This window comes from Peromyscus leucopus, chromosome 5, assembly GCF_004664715.2.
Source record: "Peromyscus leucopus breed LL Stock chromosome 5, UCI_PerLeu_2.1, whole genome shotgun sequence".
Classification (NCBI taxonomy): domain Eukaryota; kingdom Metazoa; phylum Chordata; class Mammalia; order Rodentia; family Cricetidae; genus Peromyscus; species Peromyscus leucopus.
The window spans coordinates 38,456,746-38,475,651 of NC_051067.1; the positions used below are offsets into that span (position 1 = coordinate 38,456,746).

General features: G+C 44.6%; 1 protein-coding gene and 1 non-coding gene across 2 annotated transcripts in view; one reads left to right on the forward strand and one right to left on the reverse strand.

Annotated features, from left to right (window-relative positions):
- Kiaa0319 (KIAA0319 ortholog) overlaps positions 1-18,906 on the reverse strand; it is a 69,636-nt gene that overhangs the window by 39,065 nt on the left and 11,665 nt on the right. The window contains exons 2-3 of the mRNA XM_028880741.2: positions 5,221-5,363; positions 1,731-2,506 (exon numbers count right to left, since the gene is read on the reverse strand). Of these exons, the coding sequence (XP_028736574.1) occupies positions 1,731-2,506; positions 5,221-5,275 (831 nt within the window). The 5' untranslated portion in view covers positions 5,276-5,363. The remainder of the gene's footprint in view (positions 1-1,730; positions 2,507-5,220; positions 5,364-18,906) is intronic.
- Positions 10,575-10,761, forward strand: LOC114702282. Its single transcript, XR_003735953.1, has one exon. It is a non-coding gene; the product is annotated as a U2 spliceosomal RNA (small nuclear RNA).

Genomic DNA, 18,906 nt, shown 5'->3' on the forward strand with positions numbered 1-18,906 from the left:
CCTCGAACTCACAGAGATCCGCCTGGCTCTGCCTCCCGAGTGCTGGGATTAAAGGCGTGCGCCACCACCGCCCGGCTTCCTTTTTAAAATTCTTAAAGGAGTCAAGGAGGTATCTCAGTTGAGAGAAAGCTCACCTAGCATGGTCAAGGCCCTGCGTTATAGCTAAAACCAGCATAAACCAGGAGAGGCCTGGGATCCCAGTGCTCAGGAGGCAGAGGCAGGCAAATCTCTGTGAGCTAACAGCCAGAGACCCTGCCTGCAAATAATTAGATAAATAAAATAAAAACAGGAATTCTGAAATTCCCCGGTGCCCTCCATTCACTTCTTTCTGACCGCCTTCAGATCATTGCTAAGCTCCAGGATTCTTACATTCTCTTCAAGTCCGAGCGATCTCTGGGTTCTCCGGCATTCTGCCCTCACAGGATTTCCTTCCAGTAACACCCGGGCCTTCTCCCTACTTTTGCTGTCTCTAGTCTCTCCCGTGATTCTTTCACCTCCTGTACCCCCTCCCTACACACTGTTTAAAGGGTTGGAGATTCATTCCAGGGTCCCAGGAACAAATGTTCTACCACTGAGTCATACCTTATTAGTTTTTCTTTCTTTCTTTTTTGAGTTGGATCTCAGAACATGTTAAGGATGGCCTTGACCTCCACTCATGGTCCTCCTGCCTCCACCTCCTGGGTAGTTGAGACTACTTGGGAATGAGACCCTCGTTCTTTTACCACCGGGGTTTTTCATGGAAAGGTCTGTGGTTCTTCCTACCCATCAGCTTCACCTATCTCTGGTACCCCTTCTAGCCACCTAACTAACCAGTAGGGCTGATTGTGGTACAGGAAAACCTGACATCTGTCTACTACGGGAAATTTTCAAAGCCTCTGTATGTGTGTCCATACATGCTGGTTCCAGGGCCTTCTATGAAGTCTTTGTTAACATTAATTAGCCATAGAGGATCTCTAGGGAGAAGGGCTCTTAGGTAGATGACCTGGGAAGGGGAAGCTCTGTGTTCTTTTCAAACTTCCTACTTAGGGAAGCATGCCTCTGCCTTCTGAATTCTGAGATTAAAGAACACTATTATGTTACTGATTAGACTGTGAAAGACATTCATCCTCAGGCATCAACCTGAGGCAGTGCCCTTAGGAGAAATCTCCTCAGGTTCCTCAGCTCTGTGTTCTTTTCAGACTGCCTGCTAAGGGGAGCTCGGCAAAAGAACACTGTTCTGTTTCCCGTTGGGCTCTGACATCCATCTTCCTGTTCCTCTAGCCTGAAGACTCTGGCAGAGCTTTGCCATGTGCTACTTTGCCTGCCCACCTAAGCATGTGCTGTGGGATGTCTTTCTGTACGCTGTGAATACATGTTGCTCCCATTGGTTAATAAATAAGCTGCTTTGGCCTATGGCAAGGTAGCTTAGAGGCAGGCGGGAAATCCAAGGAGAGAGACAGGAAAGAGAAAGACAGAGATGCCAGCCACTGCCTAAGGAGCAGCCAGATGCCAGCAGACGGGTTATGCCACGGTCACGTGGCAACTTATAGATAAATAGAAATGGGTTAAGTTGTAAGAGCTAGTTAGCAAGAAGCCTTCCGTGGGCCATAGAGTTTGTAATTAATATTAAGCCTCCGAGTGATTATCTTTAAGTGTTTGTGGGACTGCAGGTGAGAAAGATTTGTCCCGACTGTGGGTCAGACGGGACACAGGAAATCTTTCGACTGCAAGCATGTCTCCAGCACACCCACCTCTTTTCCAGAGCTATTGCTAGGTTGTTCTTGGAGCTGTAAAGTCTCTCTGTCCATCCCCTCTCCTGCAGGTAATACGGTCACAGAGGGGGGCCACACACTGCTTTCTGCTGAGTGCCCGGGGGTAGGGGACCAAGTGGACTCATTCAGGGCCCCCAGCTGCTGCTGCTGGTCCAGTGGCTGGGGTGTGGGGTCCTTCAGCTTCTCTGTGGAAGCAGCTGAGCTGTCTTCCACCGCTGAGACATTGAAACCTCCCTCACTGCCGGGCAGCAGGCTCCAGTCGGGGTACTCAGCGCTGCCTCTGGGGTCCTGTTGGTTGGAGGGCTGCAGGAGGCCCTGCTCCAGTTCCTTGTAGTCATCGGAGTACTCGGCAGTCTCCTCCGGTCCCCCATCTTTGCCTAGAAAGGGCAAGTCCTTCCTGAGGTCCTCAAGGGAGTCTCCCCAAGCACCAGAGGGGGAACCCCTGCCCAGCATCATGTCTCCGTAGTCCAGCAGCTGCTCGGGCTTCTGGACGGGTCTGCGCACGAAAGTGAGGTAAGACCGGATGGGGCCTGTCGTCCTGGGCTCACAGTTCTCCTGGTGCACGCAGTTCACCAGGTAGCAGCTGCCCTCAAACCACCAGGCCAGGTCGCAGCTGGGCAGGTCACAGCAAGCTGCCGTGCAGTCTCCCACGGAGAAGGTTTGAGATGCCCGCATGATTCTGATAGTTTCCAGGTTAGGCGAGATGATGGCGTTGGAATAAGTCCTCCCCTCGCTGCACTGCTGGCCCCTGCCACCTGAAGACCAGAGAGATGCCAAAAGCCAAATTGGTAAGCAAACTTCAAAAGAAGAAACACAAATGGCCAATAAATATTGGATAAAATATCCAAGCTGTATAGTACACCAGTAACACCCCCGCACTTTGGAGGTAGAGACAGGAGGTTCAAGAGTTCAAGTTCATCCATGAGAGCTGGAGGCCAGCCTAGGCGAACTACATGGGACCTGGCCTTAAGAAACTAAACAGAACTGAAGTCCATATGCAGAATCTAGATTTGAAGATATAGGACATATATGCATACACTCATGCCATGAAAGCAGAAAGGAAACTGCAGGAAGAGGAAGATTCTGAAAGGAGGGGCAGGAGGGGATAACGCAGGGAATTATCACAGCCCGTCATGCTTTCCCTACATTTAAATGTATATACATGTGAACATACCATATGAAAGGAAAAGCACGGTTTGGAGGGAGGAGGGATGGGAGAGGAAACTGGGCTACAACAATGATATATGTGTGTGAAATGTCACAATGAAGCCTTTTTAAAAATGATTTCTATCTCTTTGTGTGTGTGCGTGCACACACACATGTACCATGAAGGTCAGAAGACAACCTATGGGAGTTGGCTCTCTTCTACCATGTAGGTCTCAGGGAATGAACTTCCTAGGTTATTGGGTTTGATAGCAAGTTCCCCCTCAACCTGCTCAGCCATCTTGCTGGCCTAAATCCTATTGTTTCGTGCTAAAAATGTAATATATATATATAATGCATACATACACACATGTGTGTAATGTATATTATTATACATACATGCACACATATGTATATATGCACATTCCAGGGAAGCCGTTCGAGAAAACCAGAGGCTCCTCCATCCCTGGTTATGCAACCAGCCATCAACACTCCCTATTGAAGGGTCCACTGCACTATGCATCCATCCATCACACTTCTCATCCACACAGCCACCTGTCTTTCCACCAGTTCATCCATTCTTCACTCATTCATCCACCCATGCACTCACTTGTCCACTCATCCCTTTTTTCTCTTATCCACCCATCCCTCTATTCTCTTATCCACCCATTCCTCTATTCTCTTATCCACCCATCCCTCTATTCTCTTATCCACCCATCCCTCTATTCTCTTATCCACCCATCCCTCTATTCTCTTATCCACTCATCACGCTGTTCTCTTATCCACCCATCCCTCTATTCCTCTACCTTTCTATCCACATATATTCTTTTCACTAGTCATGTACCTTTTCACCTATACATTCCAACTCTTCATATTTATAATTCTACTCTTCTCTATTTGTCTCCTTTTTATGTCATTTACAATAGCCCTTGTGTAAAAAATAGTTACAGAAGTAACAGAAAAGTACTGTGTCTTTGTTTTGTTGATGTTGTTAATACATTTTTTTTTAACTCAGGCTATTTACTGATAGATCTTCTGAAGGGAAAATGTCTAAGGAGAAAAACACTTGTCCTCAGTACATTTCTATAATCAAGTTTTTGTTTATTTGTTTGTTTTGAGATGGATCTCACTGTGTGGTCCTAGCTAACCTGGAACTCAGAGATCCATCTACCTCTGCTTCCCAAGAACGGGGTTAAAGGCATGCACCACTATGCCTTATTTTACATCCCACTAGTCTTAGTCAGATTTTCAATAATGAATTATCAATCTTTCTACAGAGTCACTACAGTAGGCATTGGCATGGACTGCATGGAGTGTGGTCTGTTAGTTTTTGTGACAAAATAATAAAAGCAAACCTCAATAGCACTGAATTTCCTTCATAGTAAAGGCTTACTGTTGAATTTATTTTAATAAATGTTGTTCTAGTCACAAGAGGGCTGTCAGACATCGTTTCTGACAGGGACCGTGTGAAAATAGCTCTATCGTACATAGGAATCACCTTTAAGCTACCTATACACCACATCACTGTAATGGATAGAGTTTTAGTAGTGCAATGTTAGCATGATGGGTAGCTTGGTAGTCTCATAACACAATTCCAGAGCCAGGAAGATTGCTCAGTGGGTAAAGACATGTGCTGCCAAGACTGATGACCTGGACCCACATGGTAGGAGAAGAAAACTGATCCCTACAAGCTGACCTCTACACATATGCCACAACACACACACACACACACACACACACACACACACACACACACACACAAAATAAATGAGTAAATGCAAGATAATGCCAAACATCAGCTCTGTGGAAAGACTATTTCATCCAGTGTAATGAGAATTAGATATACAGCGTATGTTCCTTTTCCAATTAAAAAAGGCAACAAATGAAGCAGAGATGGTATTTTCTCAAACACAAACCTAGTTTTTAAATCACATGAATAGTTTTGGTCTATTATTTTTAGAGAAAAGCTAGATCTCAGACATGGAGAAAACACTAATTTACTACAGCTGAACACAACAAAACAGCACCTCTTACGAAGCTCAAGAGAGGATGGGGTGAAGCTGAGATAAGGTAACTCCCAACCTCGCCAACACACGGTATTTTTATGGCTACCATTGCATCTCTCCATAACTTATATGAAGACCTGAGCCAGAGTTTCTCCCTGACCCACATGGTCAGATGTGCCTTCCTTCCCTTGAGGACACGTGTCCAACAGCAAGTGAATCTGAGCAAAATCGTGTTTAATGCCTGGCCCTGGCCACCCACAGGAGGTGACCTTTACAACTCTCCCAGGAAACAATGATGTCTCCTGGTAATGGTTTCCTACCTGCGATGGCGGCCAGCAGCAGCAATGAAGACAGTGCTCCTGTTGGGGACACCATTCTGCCTCACACAGGATGACACTGCCAAGGCAGTGGATTTGGAGCAGGCTCCCTTTGGCGGTGGATGAGCCAGATGTAGCCTCTAGAACTTCAAAGAAAACAAAACAGAGACAAGGAAGAAGAAAAGAGCAGATAAATGTGGAAACACATTGTTCCTATCATTTATTCCTGTTAATAGAAAAACTGTCCTGTTCACGAAGTGAAGTCATAGCCAAAGCGGCTATTCTCCAGAGAAATTTGTTAAAATAGCTAGGAGAGTTAGTTCCTAAGAAGATACAAAAAAGGCCAGACATATTGGTACATACCTTTAATTCTAACACTCGGGAGGCAGAGGCAAGCAGATTCTGTGAGTCTGAGGCCAGCCTAGTCTACACAATGAGAGTTCCAGGACAGCTAGAGCTAAATAGTAAGACCCTGCCTCAGAGAGAGAGAGAGAGAGAGAGAGAGAGAGAGAGAGAGAGAGAGAGAGAGAGAGAGAAGAGAAAAGATGAAAGGTTTTATGTCAGCTCATCCTACAAACTGTGGAAATAAAGACCAATCAAGTGAGAAAAGCAAGGCTCTATATTCACAGTGTGTTGTGGCAAAGAACTCAGTCACTACCATTGGCAGAGACTGGAAGACAGAGGAGAGGAAACGCTGTGTAGTGGGATGCAAGGGAGGCTTCAGTGTGCTGGGAGAGGAGGTTGCTGTTGTGGGAAGCTGTCCTGGCTAACTGGACGTGGAACATCCCGTGATATGGGGAAAGCTAATGGCTAGTTTTATGTCAACTTGACACAAGCTAACATCGTCTGAGAGGAGGGAACCTCAATTAAGAAAATGCCTCCATCAAGTAGATCTCTGTGAGCTGGAGGCCAGCCTGGTCTACAAAGCAAGTTCCAGAAGAGCCAGGGATGTTATCCAGAAAAACTCTGTCCCCAAAATACCAAAAACCAAACCAAAATAACAATAAAAAACAAAAAATGAAAGAAAAAAGAAGAAAATGTCTCCATTACATGGGGTTGTAGGCAAGCCTATAAGACATTTTCTTTCTTTCTTTCTTTCTTTCTTTCTTTCTTTCTTTCTTTCTTTCTTTCTTTCTTCCTTTCTCTCTCTCTCTCTTTTTCTTTCTTTCTTTCTTCCTTCCTTTCTCTTTCTTTCTTTCTTTCTTTCTTTCTTTCTTTCTTTCTTTCTTTATTTCTTTCTTAGTTTTTTTAAGACAGGGTATCTCTGTGTAGCCTTGGCTGTCTTAGAACTTGCTCTGTAGACCAGACTGGCTTCAAATTCACAGAGATCCACCTGCCTCCCAAAAGCTGGGATTAAAGACATGTGCCACCACTGCCCAGTCAAGGCATTTTCTTAATTAGTGACTGATGGGGAAGGGACCAGCCCATTATGGGTTGGTGGTCCTGGGTTCTATAAGAAAGCAGGCCGAGCAAGCCTTGGGGAACAAGCCAGTAAGCAACACTTCTCCATGGCCTCTGCATCAGCTCCAGTCTCCAGGTTCCTGCCCTGTTTGAGTTCCTGTCTTGACTTCCTTTGATGATGAACATTGACATGGAAGTGTAAGTCAAATAAAGCCTTTCCTCCCCAACTTGCTTTTTGGTCATAGTGTTTCATGGCAGCAATAGAAACTCTAAGACATGAATGTACTTACTTTTTTTTGGGGGGGGGCTGGTCCCAAGGGGAAAAGGGCTAAAATTTAGAGAACCTGTCAATTATTCAAGTCCTGCCTACTTGCTGCTAGCTGCTGTAAAAGCCATTATTTGGCCTCATGAAGTACTAGACTTGGTAATCCAGCTTCCGAGAAGTCTCTTGGCAAGCTGGCTTCCTGGACTGTTTGTTATAGACCAAGGGTGGGTTCCTGGGCAGGTTTCTATGAGTTGTGGGTCAGAGTTCTACTTTTGTATATGGTTTAGCCACTGGCATTTGCACCTTCAGTGTCTCAGAGCTGATACACCATATTCTTTCATTTCTTTTTTTTGTTTGTTTGTTTTTTTGTTTTTTGTTTTTTGTTTTTTGAGACAGGGTTTCTCTGTGTAGCTTTGCGCCTTTCCTGGAACTCACTTGGTAGCCCAGGCTGGCCTCGAACTCACAGAGATCCGCCTGGCTCTGCCTCCCGAGTGCTGGGATTAAAGGCGTGTGCCACCACCACCCGGCATATTCTTTCATTTCTAACACATGAATATGTTCTTGTTTTACCACCTCGGACATTAGGATTGCTTACAATTACAGTTGGCCAAGTGGAAGAGGAAGAACCTGCCACAGCATCTGTGTAAACATCAGCCACACTGAGCAGGTGTCAGAGGCTGGGAAGAATGTTCCCAAACAACATGCGGGTGCTCAGAGTGGCTCAGTGGTACAGCATGTGCTTAGTACATACAAGGCCCTGAGCTCAATCCCCAACGCCAAAAACAAACTAAGAAAGAAAGAGCTCTTCAGAAATACTGCATCCGCCAAAGTGTGTGGTAGAACCAAGAGACACTGTGTGGAAAGGCCACAGACACTGGTGACTAAGTAGAAAAGTTCCTCAGCAGAAATGAACTAAAAGAGTAACAAAATCTTTATTATTATTATTATTATTATTATTATTATTATTATTATCATATGGAGGATGTGCTGGCCTTGAACTAGGATCAAGCAATAACATTCCTGCCTCAGCCTCCTGAGCAGCTGGAACCCCAGGCAAGGCACCATGCCTGGCTAGGGAATCTTCACTTATGTCACTTTTATCTTCCCTCATGTTTTCACAAGGATGACTGATAATAATAATAATAATAATGATAAAATCTTCCTAAACAAACCCTCTTGAAATCTCTTTCAAACATATAAACCATATTCTAAACCAAAGCTTAAACTGTGGCTCATGACCCATATGAGGTAATGTAACTGAATGTGGAGGCTGTGAAAAATTTGGTGAAAGTAGAAAGTTTCTGAACACCCAAAACCCCAAACCAAGTTCAGCCAGCTGGGGAACCAACCCAAGGTGCCCCTGGCAGCGCTTGCCTGTGTTACGTCCCAGGGCCTCACCAAAGCCTTGGTTCTGAGCACTCATGAGTGCTTCGCACTGCAAATGCCATCACGCCGGGCGATTCAAACACATGCTGCCTAAGTAGCTCAGCTTAGACTGGGAACTACTGCATGTAAACAGCAGTGTTTTGCTGAATGTATGAAGTTTTTTACTTGTATATAAATAAAATGGATTAATTATGAAAAAACAAAGGCTTTAGTATTTTCCCGCCATCATTCCCTAGCAACAGGCATCAACTAGTTTGTTTTTCAAACTAGTGGGTGTTTTTTTTATTGAATTGTGTTAAGATGGACAAGCAAATCCATCCCATTCACATGAAATTTTTCTTTCATCTTTAATAAATAGTAGAATTTTATATATATATATATGTATATATATGTAACAAAGAATTGCTTTAAAATAAGTTTCTTTGTGATTTGCTGTCAGTGTGTAATTTGTATGCCCATTCTATATACCTGTTTGCCCAGGGTCACATAAAAATGTCTTAGGTAAAAAAGGATCATAGTAGAAGAAGATTAAGAAGCCTTGTGTTAACTGATAAGACAGGAATGTGCCTTGCTTTGAGTGTTTCTTCCTTAGCGTTATTTAAAAAAAGACAGTGCACTTTGTCACCAGTGTCTGAGGTCTGGATGTAGTAATGTGAGCACAGGGTTTTTTCCTAGAAATTTTTTCAGTGTGATCCTAACAACCACCATGGCAATATTACTATCTCTGATCCACACATGATGAAACTAAGATTTAAAAGAGTTAACATTAGCTAAGGGGCTGGGGAGGTGGCTCCAACATGAGTCATAATGCTTGCTGCAAATGCACAGGACCTGAGTTCAAGTCCCTAGCACTCACATAAAAAGTTGGGCATGGGAACTCAGCAGTTAGGAGCATTTTCAACACTCAGAGGACCTGTGTTCGGGTCCCAGCACCCACACGGTGACTCCCAACCATCAATAACTTCAAGTCCCTCCCTTCCTCTCTTCCCTTCCTCTCTTCGTTCCTTTCTTCTTTCCTTCTCTCTATTCCTCTCCTTCTCCCTCTCAGTTCCTTTTTCTTTATTATGTTATCATTGTTGCTTGTTTAGGGTTGTAAAGTGTTTGGGTTTGTATAAAATCATAGTAGACATAGAGTGAATAATAGTTGTTTCTCTGAAATTTCAAATACATTAGAACCAAAACCTTTTGGCCATCTATAATTAACTTTTTACACCAGGCACAGTCTGGATGATGAATTCATCCATTTGATCACTACCATATGCTCCCTTACAGAACGAAATGTTAATCCCAGCCCTCAAGAGACAGAAGCAGGATGATCACAAACTCAAGACCAGCCTAGGCTACAAGAAACCCTGCTTCAAAAGAGATAAAGCATAAGGGCTGCAGAGACTGCTCGGGTGATCTACAGGATCTGCTGATGGGTAGAATGGAAGGTGGGAGCTAAGATCAAATTCCAGGGTGACTCAGTGAACAGAAAGAATAGAGTTGTCATTACTCAAAGCTGGAAATAGTGCGAAGCCGGGCGGTGGTGGCGCACACCTTTAATCCCAGCACTCGGGAGACAAAGGTAGGCGGATCTCTGTGAGTTCGAGGCCAGCCTGGGCTACCAAGTGAGTTCCAGGAAAGGCGCAAAGCTACACAGAGACACCCTGTCTCGAAAAACCAAAAAAAAAATAGTGCAAGAGAAAAGTACCAGAGCTGCTGTCCAGGACGCTGTGGGGAGCCAGATCAACCCAAGACTTTCTCACAGGCCTGGAGAAAAAGGGACAAAGGGAAATTTAGTTCTGTGTCCCTGTCCAGGAACAGACTTGGCAAGGGAGATCTGAGGTTGGAGCCAGTGCCTTGGAGCTGTCAAGGTTGCAGCTTCTCGGGATCCAGAATTCCTTCTGGACTGGGTTAGATTAATTAGTTGGTTAATTGCCTGCTATTCATATAAAATCCAGGGCTGATTTTTTTCTCTAGGGTGGCCAAAGGGGAAGTGCCCCCAGTCCGCCTAAGCGCGGCTGGGAGGCAGCCCTGAGGAAGCTCATTTTAAGGTCACCACGCCCCTCGTGAGGGGGCGGGGCATGCAAATCAGACGCGGTGGGCGGGCGGGCGCGCGGGGGAATGCCGGGAGCGCCCGGGTCGTGGAGTTTGTAGCTGAAGCTGTGGGATGTGGGAGGGCGAGTGAGGTGCCGAGAACGCGGACGCGGACGGGACGCGGAAGGAGGCGCGGGGGAGAGCCGGGAACGAGGATTGCGAACGGTCACCACGACGTCTTTGTGGGTGGAGGGCGCGGAGCAAGGCTGCCGGTTGTACATCAGGTATTGCTTCTTGGCCCTTTGGCTAAGATCATGGGTAGTATCTGTTCTTACCTGTTTAATATCTGATATGTCCTCTGAGGAGAATATATTAAATGGATTTTTGGAATTGGGAGTTGGAATAGGAGCTTGCTCCGTCCACTCCACGCATTGACCTGGTATTGCAGTATCTCTAGGAATGGTACACCCCCTCGGAGAATGGGCTCCGTTCAATGCAAGAATAAATTGTCAAGTACAGAATGGTTTGGGTAGTAGGTTTCCTTCCAGTTTGTGGTGATTGCAAGTACTTTCAGGCTTTCTTCCTCTTACAGTTTGTCGTGGTATTATAGGCCTCTTTACTACCCTCAACTGCATGCGTGGGTACACATATCACCGAAGCAATTGTGGCGTCTCAAGCCTTAAGTCATTACTCAGGAGGTAATTGCAGGGGGGTTCCTATGAAACCACGGCCCTTACAGTGTTCCAGACCCACTAGGGATACATAGTGAGATCCTGTCTTAAAACTTAATTCTTTTTCATAAGTAATCCTGGCTTTATACAACTGGAAGTGGGCCCTAAGAAATAAAGTGTGTCTGCTTTCAAAAAAATAAACAAATAAAAATTAAAAATAAAATAAAACCCAGAACTGAAGGTGAACAAGTTAGTAAACTGAGCTTAAATCTTGTGTTAAAGACTGGTGTGGACTTGTATACAAAGTGGTAATTGCTTTCTTTTAGTCAGTGTTGAGGAGGTGCTGTGGTAATATATTGTTTGTGCTCTAACAAATAAAGCTTGCCTGGGCCAGGTGTTAGTGGCACATGCCTTTAATCCCAGCACTCGGAGGCAGAGCCAGGCCGATCTCTGTGAGTTCGAGGCCAGCCTGGGCTACAGAGTGAGATCCAGGACAGGCACCAAAACTACATAGAGAAACTCTGTCTCGAAAAAACCAAAAAATTAAAAAATAATTTAAAAAATTAAAAAAAAAAAAAAACTTGCCTGGAGGTCAAAATGTGGAGCTAGCCACTAGTTAACCATAGAGGCCAGGCAGTGGTGGCATACACCTTTAATCCCAGTACTTGGGAGGAGGAAGTAGGAAGATAAGAAGTCCAAGGCCACCCTGGGCTACATGAGATTGATCCAGTCTAAAAGAGAAACAGAGCCAGGTGGTGGAGGCTCACACCTTTACTCCCAGCACTTGGAATCTCATGCCCTTGATCCAAGTACTTGGGAGGCACACCCCTTTAATCCCAGCGCTAGGTATGTGGAGACAGGAAGTGATGTGGCTGGGTGGAGAGATGAATATAAAGGAGTTGTTGAGGTGAGAGGTGGCTGTGTCTTGCTCTTTTGTCTCTCTGATCTTTCAGCATTTACCCCAATATCTGGCTCCAGGTTTTTATTGTTAAGACCAATTAGGATTCTAAATACAAGGTATTACAGTCCCAGTAGGGCAGGGCTGGCGGAGGAAGCTTAGGACAATATAAGTTGCTATTAAACTCTGAAGGACTTTGATCCAACAAGGCCAGACACCTGCAATTCCATGAGTAAAATCTGAAAGTTCTGCTTGTGAGTCTGTCCACAAGGACACTTCATCTGGCCAAACTGCCATGTCAGTAAGGCTAATGATAGAGAACAAGCTACTAAGTTTCTCATCGTAATGTAGAACAAAGGTTGATCTATGAGAGCTTGCTTTATTTGCAAGAATAACATAGTGTAGGAAGAAGTCATCTTCCTGACCATCCACAAATATATGTGCCTATAAGATTGAAATGTAATCATGAGATTTTACATGTACACATTACATGAAAATGCATGGTAGTGGGGAGGTATCATAGCAGTTTTGCACAAGTGAAATTACAGACAGGAACAACAGTTTTTTTCAGAGCTCATGGCCCTGCAAGCCTTGCCTGACAGGGTTCCTCCATCAGAGAACCATTTGTCTGGTGGGTTGACATCTTGCTGTAGTCCTCAGGACTATACAGTAGGGTTTCAGCTGATAAAACAAAAGGAACCCACCAGAATTAATGCATTCTGAGAGAGGAGATCCAGTCACAAGACACTGGGCATATTGCCTTTTGAATTATGGCTGTTCTTACAGTAAATCTCTTGTGAAACCATAAGCTCTCCCCTCTTTAAGTGGGACCCATTCCAAAAATGACCCAGCAATGTGTAAATTATTGGGCACAATTTTTCCCATGTGCTGGTATATTGGGTGACTTCCCCGCTCCATGGGACCTTCAGTGAAAGAATCTAGTCATGCAGTCAATAACCTTGGTTCCCACAGCCTAATCTCCACTCTGTTCCCTGAGACAAACATTAGAAGACAGCTCCCTGCAATTATCTCCCATTTGGCAGGACATGTGGTCAGGAAGGGAATCTTTTGAATAGATCACATTTGGGAACTTCAGAGATAAAGGGACATCTAAGCTTGCTTGATTCCTGGCCCTTCTCACAGCTGACTTGGGAAGGTGTTAACTTCCAGCTCCATCCTAAAAGCTATTAATTCCTTACACCTACCCTCACCTTGGTTTATTGATACAGGATTTTAACCTAGGAATATAGTATCATACACAAACTCCCCTTCTCCCTTCTTGAAATTTAAAGCTCCCTAAGTCAACTTTTCTGCCTCTTAATGCTGCCCAGGCGTCTTTCTGGCCATGCCTCCCTGGGGCCAGAAAGATGCTGACAGTGTCACTCTGGACAGCTCCTATCTGCGTAAACCCTGAGAAAAATTTGGGCTCTGTAACTTTGCAATTACCAGAGAATAGCCTTTTTTTGGCGTGTATATATAACAAAGTTTTCGCAGCAAGGGAGAGAGAAATAATAAAGAAACTGGCACAAATAAGCATGGAGTGAGAGGATTTTTTTTCACCCTCAGATCCCTTGAGCCTTATGCTGGCAATAGCCTTCCTGAGAGGGTATCGAGGCTGGCTCTCAATAGCTCTGGATAACATCCAAACACTATTGGTCACCTGCTGCGTTTACGGCATGGCCCATGACACTTTCCCATTGGAAAGACAATCTTCATGCTTCACATTCCTGCTTTCTCTGGAGATCTGTGGGCACGAGGTCCTTTGGGCTGTGCTCCCAACACTTATGCTCATGGTGCTTTATCACGGCAATAGAAACCCTAAGTGGAAAAGGTTTCATTTCATCTTACAGCTTGCAGTCTACCATCCAGGGATGCCAGGGCAGGAAGTTAAGGCGCTCAGGAACCCGGAGGCAAGGACTGAAGCAGAGGCCATGGAGAAATACTGCTTACTGGCTTGCTCACTCATAGATTGCTCAGTCTACCTCCTTATACATCTGAGGACCACCTGCCCGGGGGTGGCATCACCCACAGAGAGCTGGACCCTCTCACACTGATCACCAATCAAGAAAATATCCTACTGGGGAAAGACAGCAGGCCTTACAATTGCAGCTTGATCCACTGGAATGGCTGGTATTTCACCTTATACCAGCCTCTTCAGTGCCTGACTCAAATAAACTGAAAAAAAAAAATAGTGTAAATGGTATCTATAAACATAATAAATGAAAATATCACCTGAAAAAATAATAAAAGAAAATGTCCTACAGACTTGCTTACAAGCCAATCCTGTGGAAGCATTTTCCCATTTAAGATTCTTTCTTCCCAAATGACCCTGGCTTGTGTCAAGTAGACATAAAAACTAACCGTAACAGTGACTAATGCACTTGCAGGGTCAGAGGACCTGCAAGAAAGTATCCATGCTTAAGGGAGTGGGGGGCAAAGGAAAATGCAAAGTGTCTTCTGATCAGGAGAGTGTCCCACTTTGTTGACAGCAGGGGTGTCCATCGCAGGCAGCAATTCCCCAGATGCTTCAGCAAGAGCCACCCAAAGACAGCTCCAGTCTGACTGACCCAACATACAAAAACTACAGCCACAGGGATTCCCGCTGCTCTTAACTGGCACTTCCCAGAGCTGCCAGCTTCTTGAGCTTAAAATCCTGCTCTGTGCTCCCCGGGCCAATCATAACATAACAATAAGAAGGTTGCCAATTGACTCCCAACGTATGTTGCCATTTGATTGAGAACAGGGAGCCAAGAATCTTGAGCTCCATACTCAGACAGGCATAACTATCCACAGCTTCTATAAAAAGCCACCTGTCCCCTGGGCTGCAGCTGTGGTAAGCTGTTCTCTCAGCTAGGAAGACCCCTGGTCCTGTACGCTGACTGACCACAGCAGCACGTACAGCTCATTCCCTCTTCAATTGCTTCCTAAAGACAGCTCTATTACCTCGTGCCATCGGCCCCACCAAAGCAGACTGGGAGGATTAAACCCAAGCTTCTTATACTGTGGGTCTCAACCACACGTGATGGGCACAAAATGTATGGCGATAGCCAAAGGTCTCTGAACACTTAATGACCAGACTATTAATTCAAACTCCAGCACCTGATTCCAAGATGTTCCTGACAGTGTTATCTGTGTGTGTCATGTGGCTTCGCTGAAGCCTTCATTCTGCACACACAACAGCCAACTTTGTACTGTGCCTGCCGTCACACCACATGACCTCAGCGGATGCTACCTGAAACACCCTGGCTCAGATTAGAGGCTATTGTATGTTATGAATCACAGTGTTTTCACTGTACAAAGTTCTCTGCTCTTACAGAAGCAGAATGGTCTGGTTACAGAAAATGAAGGCTTTTCGTATTTTCCTACTGTCATTCCTCAACATGTAAGTATCAAATTAGAGTATCCTGAGGCCGGGCTCTGTAGGGAAAGCGCTTGTACAGCAGGAGGACGAGTTTGGATCTCTGGGACCCACAGAAGAACTGGGCATGGTGGCCCATGCCTAAAACCCCAGCCCTGGGGTGAAGAGGTGGGAGGAGCTCACTAGCCAGTCCATATAATCAAAACAGCAAACTCCAGGTTCAGTGAGAGACCCTGCTCAGGTGTATGGGAGCTGGAGAGATGGCTTAGTAGTTAAGACTACATGCTGCTCTATCAGAGAACTAGAACACAGATTCCAGCACCCACACTGGCTGGCTCAAAAATGCCTGTAAGTCCAGCTCCAAGGGATCCAATGACATATTCTGGCCTCCAGTGGTACGCATGCACATACACACAGAGGCATAGACACACACACACACACACACATTCAATTAATTAACAATTAAGGTGAAGAGATAGAAGACACCTATCAATATATGACTCCTACAAATGCATGCACACTCAATGAAATGAAAATACAACACATACACACACAACTAATACATCTTTGTATTATAGTGTGTTACAATGCTTGACTTTAAAGATTATTGTTTGAATTGCTGATTTGATAAAGTCACTTCATTTTAAAAAAATCATTCAAAGAATTTTGACTGGGGATTAGGATGAATTTTCTAAGAATTTCTGAAATGACCCTAAATGTATTTCTCCCATTTTATACTATGTATTTATGTAAATAGTGTTTTCATCACTGGCAATAATAAAACAAAATATTGATCAGCTATGAAAAACAGCAAATATTTGCATTTTATACCTGTCTAATAGACCTATATATCCAGAGTCACATTACCTTTCTCAAGTGAAACGAAATTATGAGTAGGAACATTTTCCGAAGCCCTGGCCTAACCAACAGAATTTACTTTCCTTCTTTCATTTATTTATTCACTTATTATTTTTTATTTATGGTATTTGAGGAGATGGAGGTTGAGTTTGGTGTCCGCTGCCAAAAGCTTGTTCCACTGCAGAGAGGAAAGCAAGCCATCTAATCCTTTCTGCACTGTCAGCTGCGGTGAGCATCGGGGTTCCTGCAAGGGTTCTGTGTGAGCTTGGGTCTTTTTGTGCTTCATAGTCTTGCTGCCCTCTAGCTGCAGGGAAGTAAGCATCTGACAGAAGAAGGATGCAGCCCCTTTCATTCATTGGTGAGGCTGGTCCAACTGGTGACAGCCACAGGCTGTCTCCTGCTCTCCTGTGTAGAAAGCTGGAGTTTTGTACTTGCTGTTGGGGAAGTCCAGTGACCTTTAAACCCAGGTTCTCAGGCCTGCCTGCTCGTGGTGGTCACCACTGGGGGTTGCTCCTATTCATGCTGTTTGTTGATATGGTGAGGTCCCAGTGACTGATCATGTGGTAGGCTGACAGTGTCAGTTCATGTGATGAGCTTATAGTTTCTCTTCATGTAGTCAGTTCATGGTGGTAGTTCATGTGGCATTGTCACAGTGGCTGTCCATGTGTTCAGCTCTCAGTGCTTGTTAACATGATGGCCTTCAGAACAAACGGTTCCCAAGAGCAGATCAGAGTCTCTGAAACATCTGCACTGAAGTAACGTCTCCCCATGGTATCTGCCACCAAAGGAAAGTCTCCTAGTGTGAAGCAGCCACACCGACATGATAGCAACTCACCAAATCGCTAAAGAAGCCATGCTTGATTGCCTTCTCCTGGCTTGTCTTCGAAATCTGTAGAGCTGAAACTGGGGTTACTGTGGGAGCTTGAGTGACTCCATCTTGGTCTGATGGATCAAAAACGCATGCTTGTTTGGCTCAGCTTGGCTGAAATAGGACAAACAAGATGTTTTTACCAAGAAAACCTCCTTGTGCTGTTGGATGTTCAGCTACAAAGGGGCTTCGTGTGTTAGCTGGTGAGATATTTCAAGGGGGTGAAGAGGCTCCATGTGTTAGCCTGAGGACAGGTCAGGGGGTAAAGAGGCCTCATGTGTTAGCCTGGGGACAGGTCAGGGGGTGAAGGGACTTTATGAATTAGTCTAGGGACTAAGTTCTATCCCGGACCTACATAAGGTGGAAGGAGAGAACTGACTCCACAGGTTGTCTGCTGACCTTCACACGCGTTCCACACACATTACACATGCTCACAATTACAAATAAGCTCCTTTTTAAAAAATAGAGAAAAGACAAAAACATTGAGATATTATAAGGAAGATCCAACACAAAATTATCATACTTTAGTAGTAAATTCTATAGTGTGTGTGTGTGTGTGTGTGTGTGTGTGTGTGTGTGTGTGTGTGTGAAGGGATTTATTAACATGGCTTACAGGCTTTGATCCAGCTAGTCCAACAATGGCTGTTTACCAACACAAAATCCAAGAATCCAGTAGTTTTCCAGTCTGTGAGGCTGCATGTCTAAGCTGCTCTTTAGTATAAGCCGGAATCCCAATGTAGACTCTAGAGCCAGTGAAAGAATGGACTTGCCAGCGAGAGGGAGAGCAGGCAGGCAAGAGAGCAAGCTGCTTTCTTCCATGCCCTTTGTATAGGCTCCTGCTGAAGGCGTGACCCAGATTAGAGGCGGGTCTTCCTGCCTCAAAAGATCTGGTCTAAAGGTCTATCTTCCCACTTCAAAATTTCTGCATTAAAAATAGGTCTTTCCACTTCAAGTTATTTAATTACAAAAAAATCCCTCACTGGTGTACCCAGACATATGTGAAAATATGTGTGTGTGTGTGTGTGTGTGTGTGTGTGTGTGTGTGTGTTATGTATCTCACTTTGAGGAAGGCCAAGTGTCCTATAATCTTTCTTATTTCCCCACAAGATATTCCATCTTCTTTAATCTTTTTTAACTTTTAAATTTTTATTTATTGTTGTTATCAGGGAGTAGTGATGGCGAGTCAAAAATCAATGTGACACAAGTTAGCGTCATCTGGGAAGGGTGAACCAAAATGCCTCTAACTGCTTGGCCTGTAAGCAAGTCAGTAGGGACTTTTTTTTTTGGATTAATGATTGATGTGATAGGGCTCAGCAGAGCAGGCCAGTAAGCAGCCTTCCTCCTTGCTCTCTGCATCAGTTCCTGCCTCTAGGTTCCTGCCTGAGTTCTTGCTCTGGCTTCCTTCAGTGAGTCTGTGACATGGAAATGTAAGATAAAATAAGTCTTGCCCACAGTGTTTTATCACAGCAACAGAAAACAAGCCAGAATAGGGAGCGGCAAGTTCAGTCAGAAAGTGACTTTCAGGAAGCCAATTCTTTCCTTCCACTGTGGGGTCTGAGGATTGAACTCATGTCACCAGACTTTTAGGGCAAACAGTTCTATCCACTGAGTCATCTTGCCAATCTCTATGCTCCTTAGTCTTAGGAAATCTGTCTTCTGTAATTTTCTCCTGTGACCAAAAGTATTTACTTTCCATACAGACATGAACATCTCACTGATTGGTTGAATAGTTTACTAGGGCCCAAACTCTTTCTCCTGGAGACACCACTGTAGTCATCATCATCATCATCATCATCATCATCACCATCATCATCATCATCACCATCATCATCATCACCTTAGCATGAAACTTCTGTGTCCTGAAAGACACAAACTGCACCAAGAGATTGAAGATACAGGGTTAAAAATTTAACAGAAGTACAATCTTCTACTTGGAGGGGAAGGACAGAAACCAGGTTAAACATG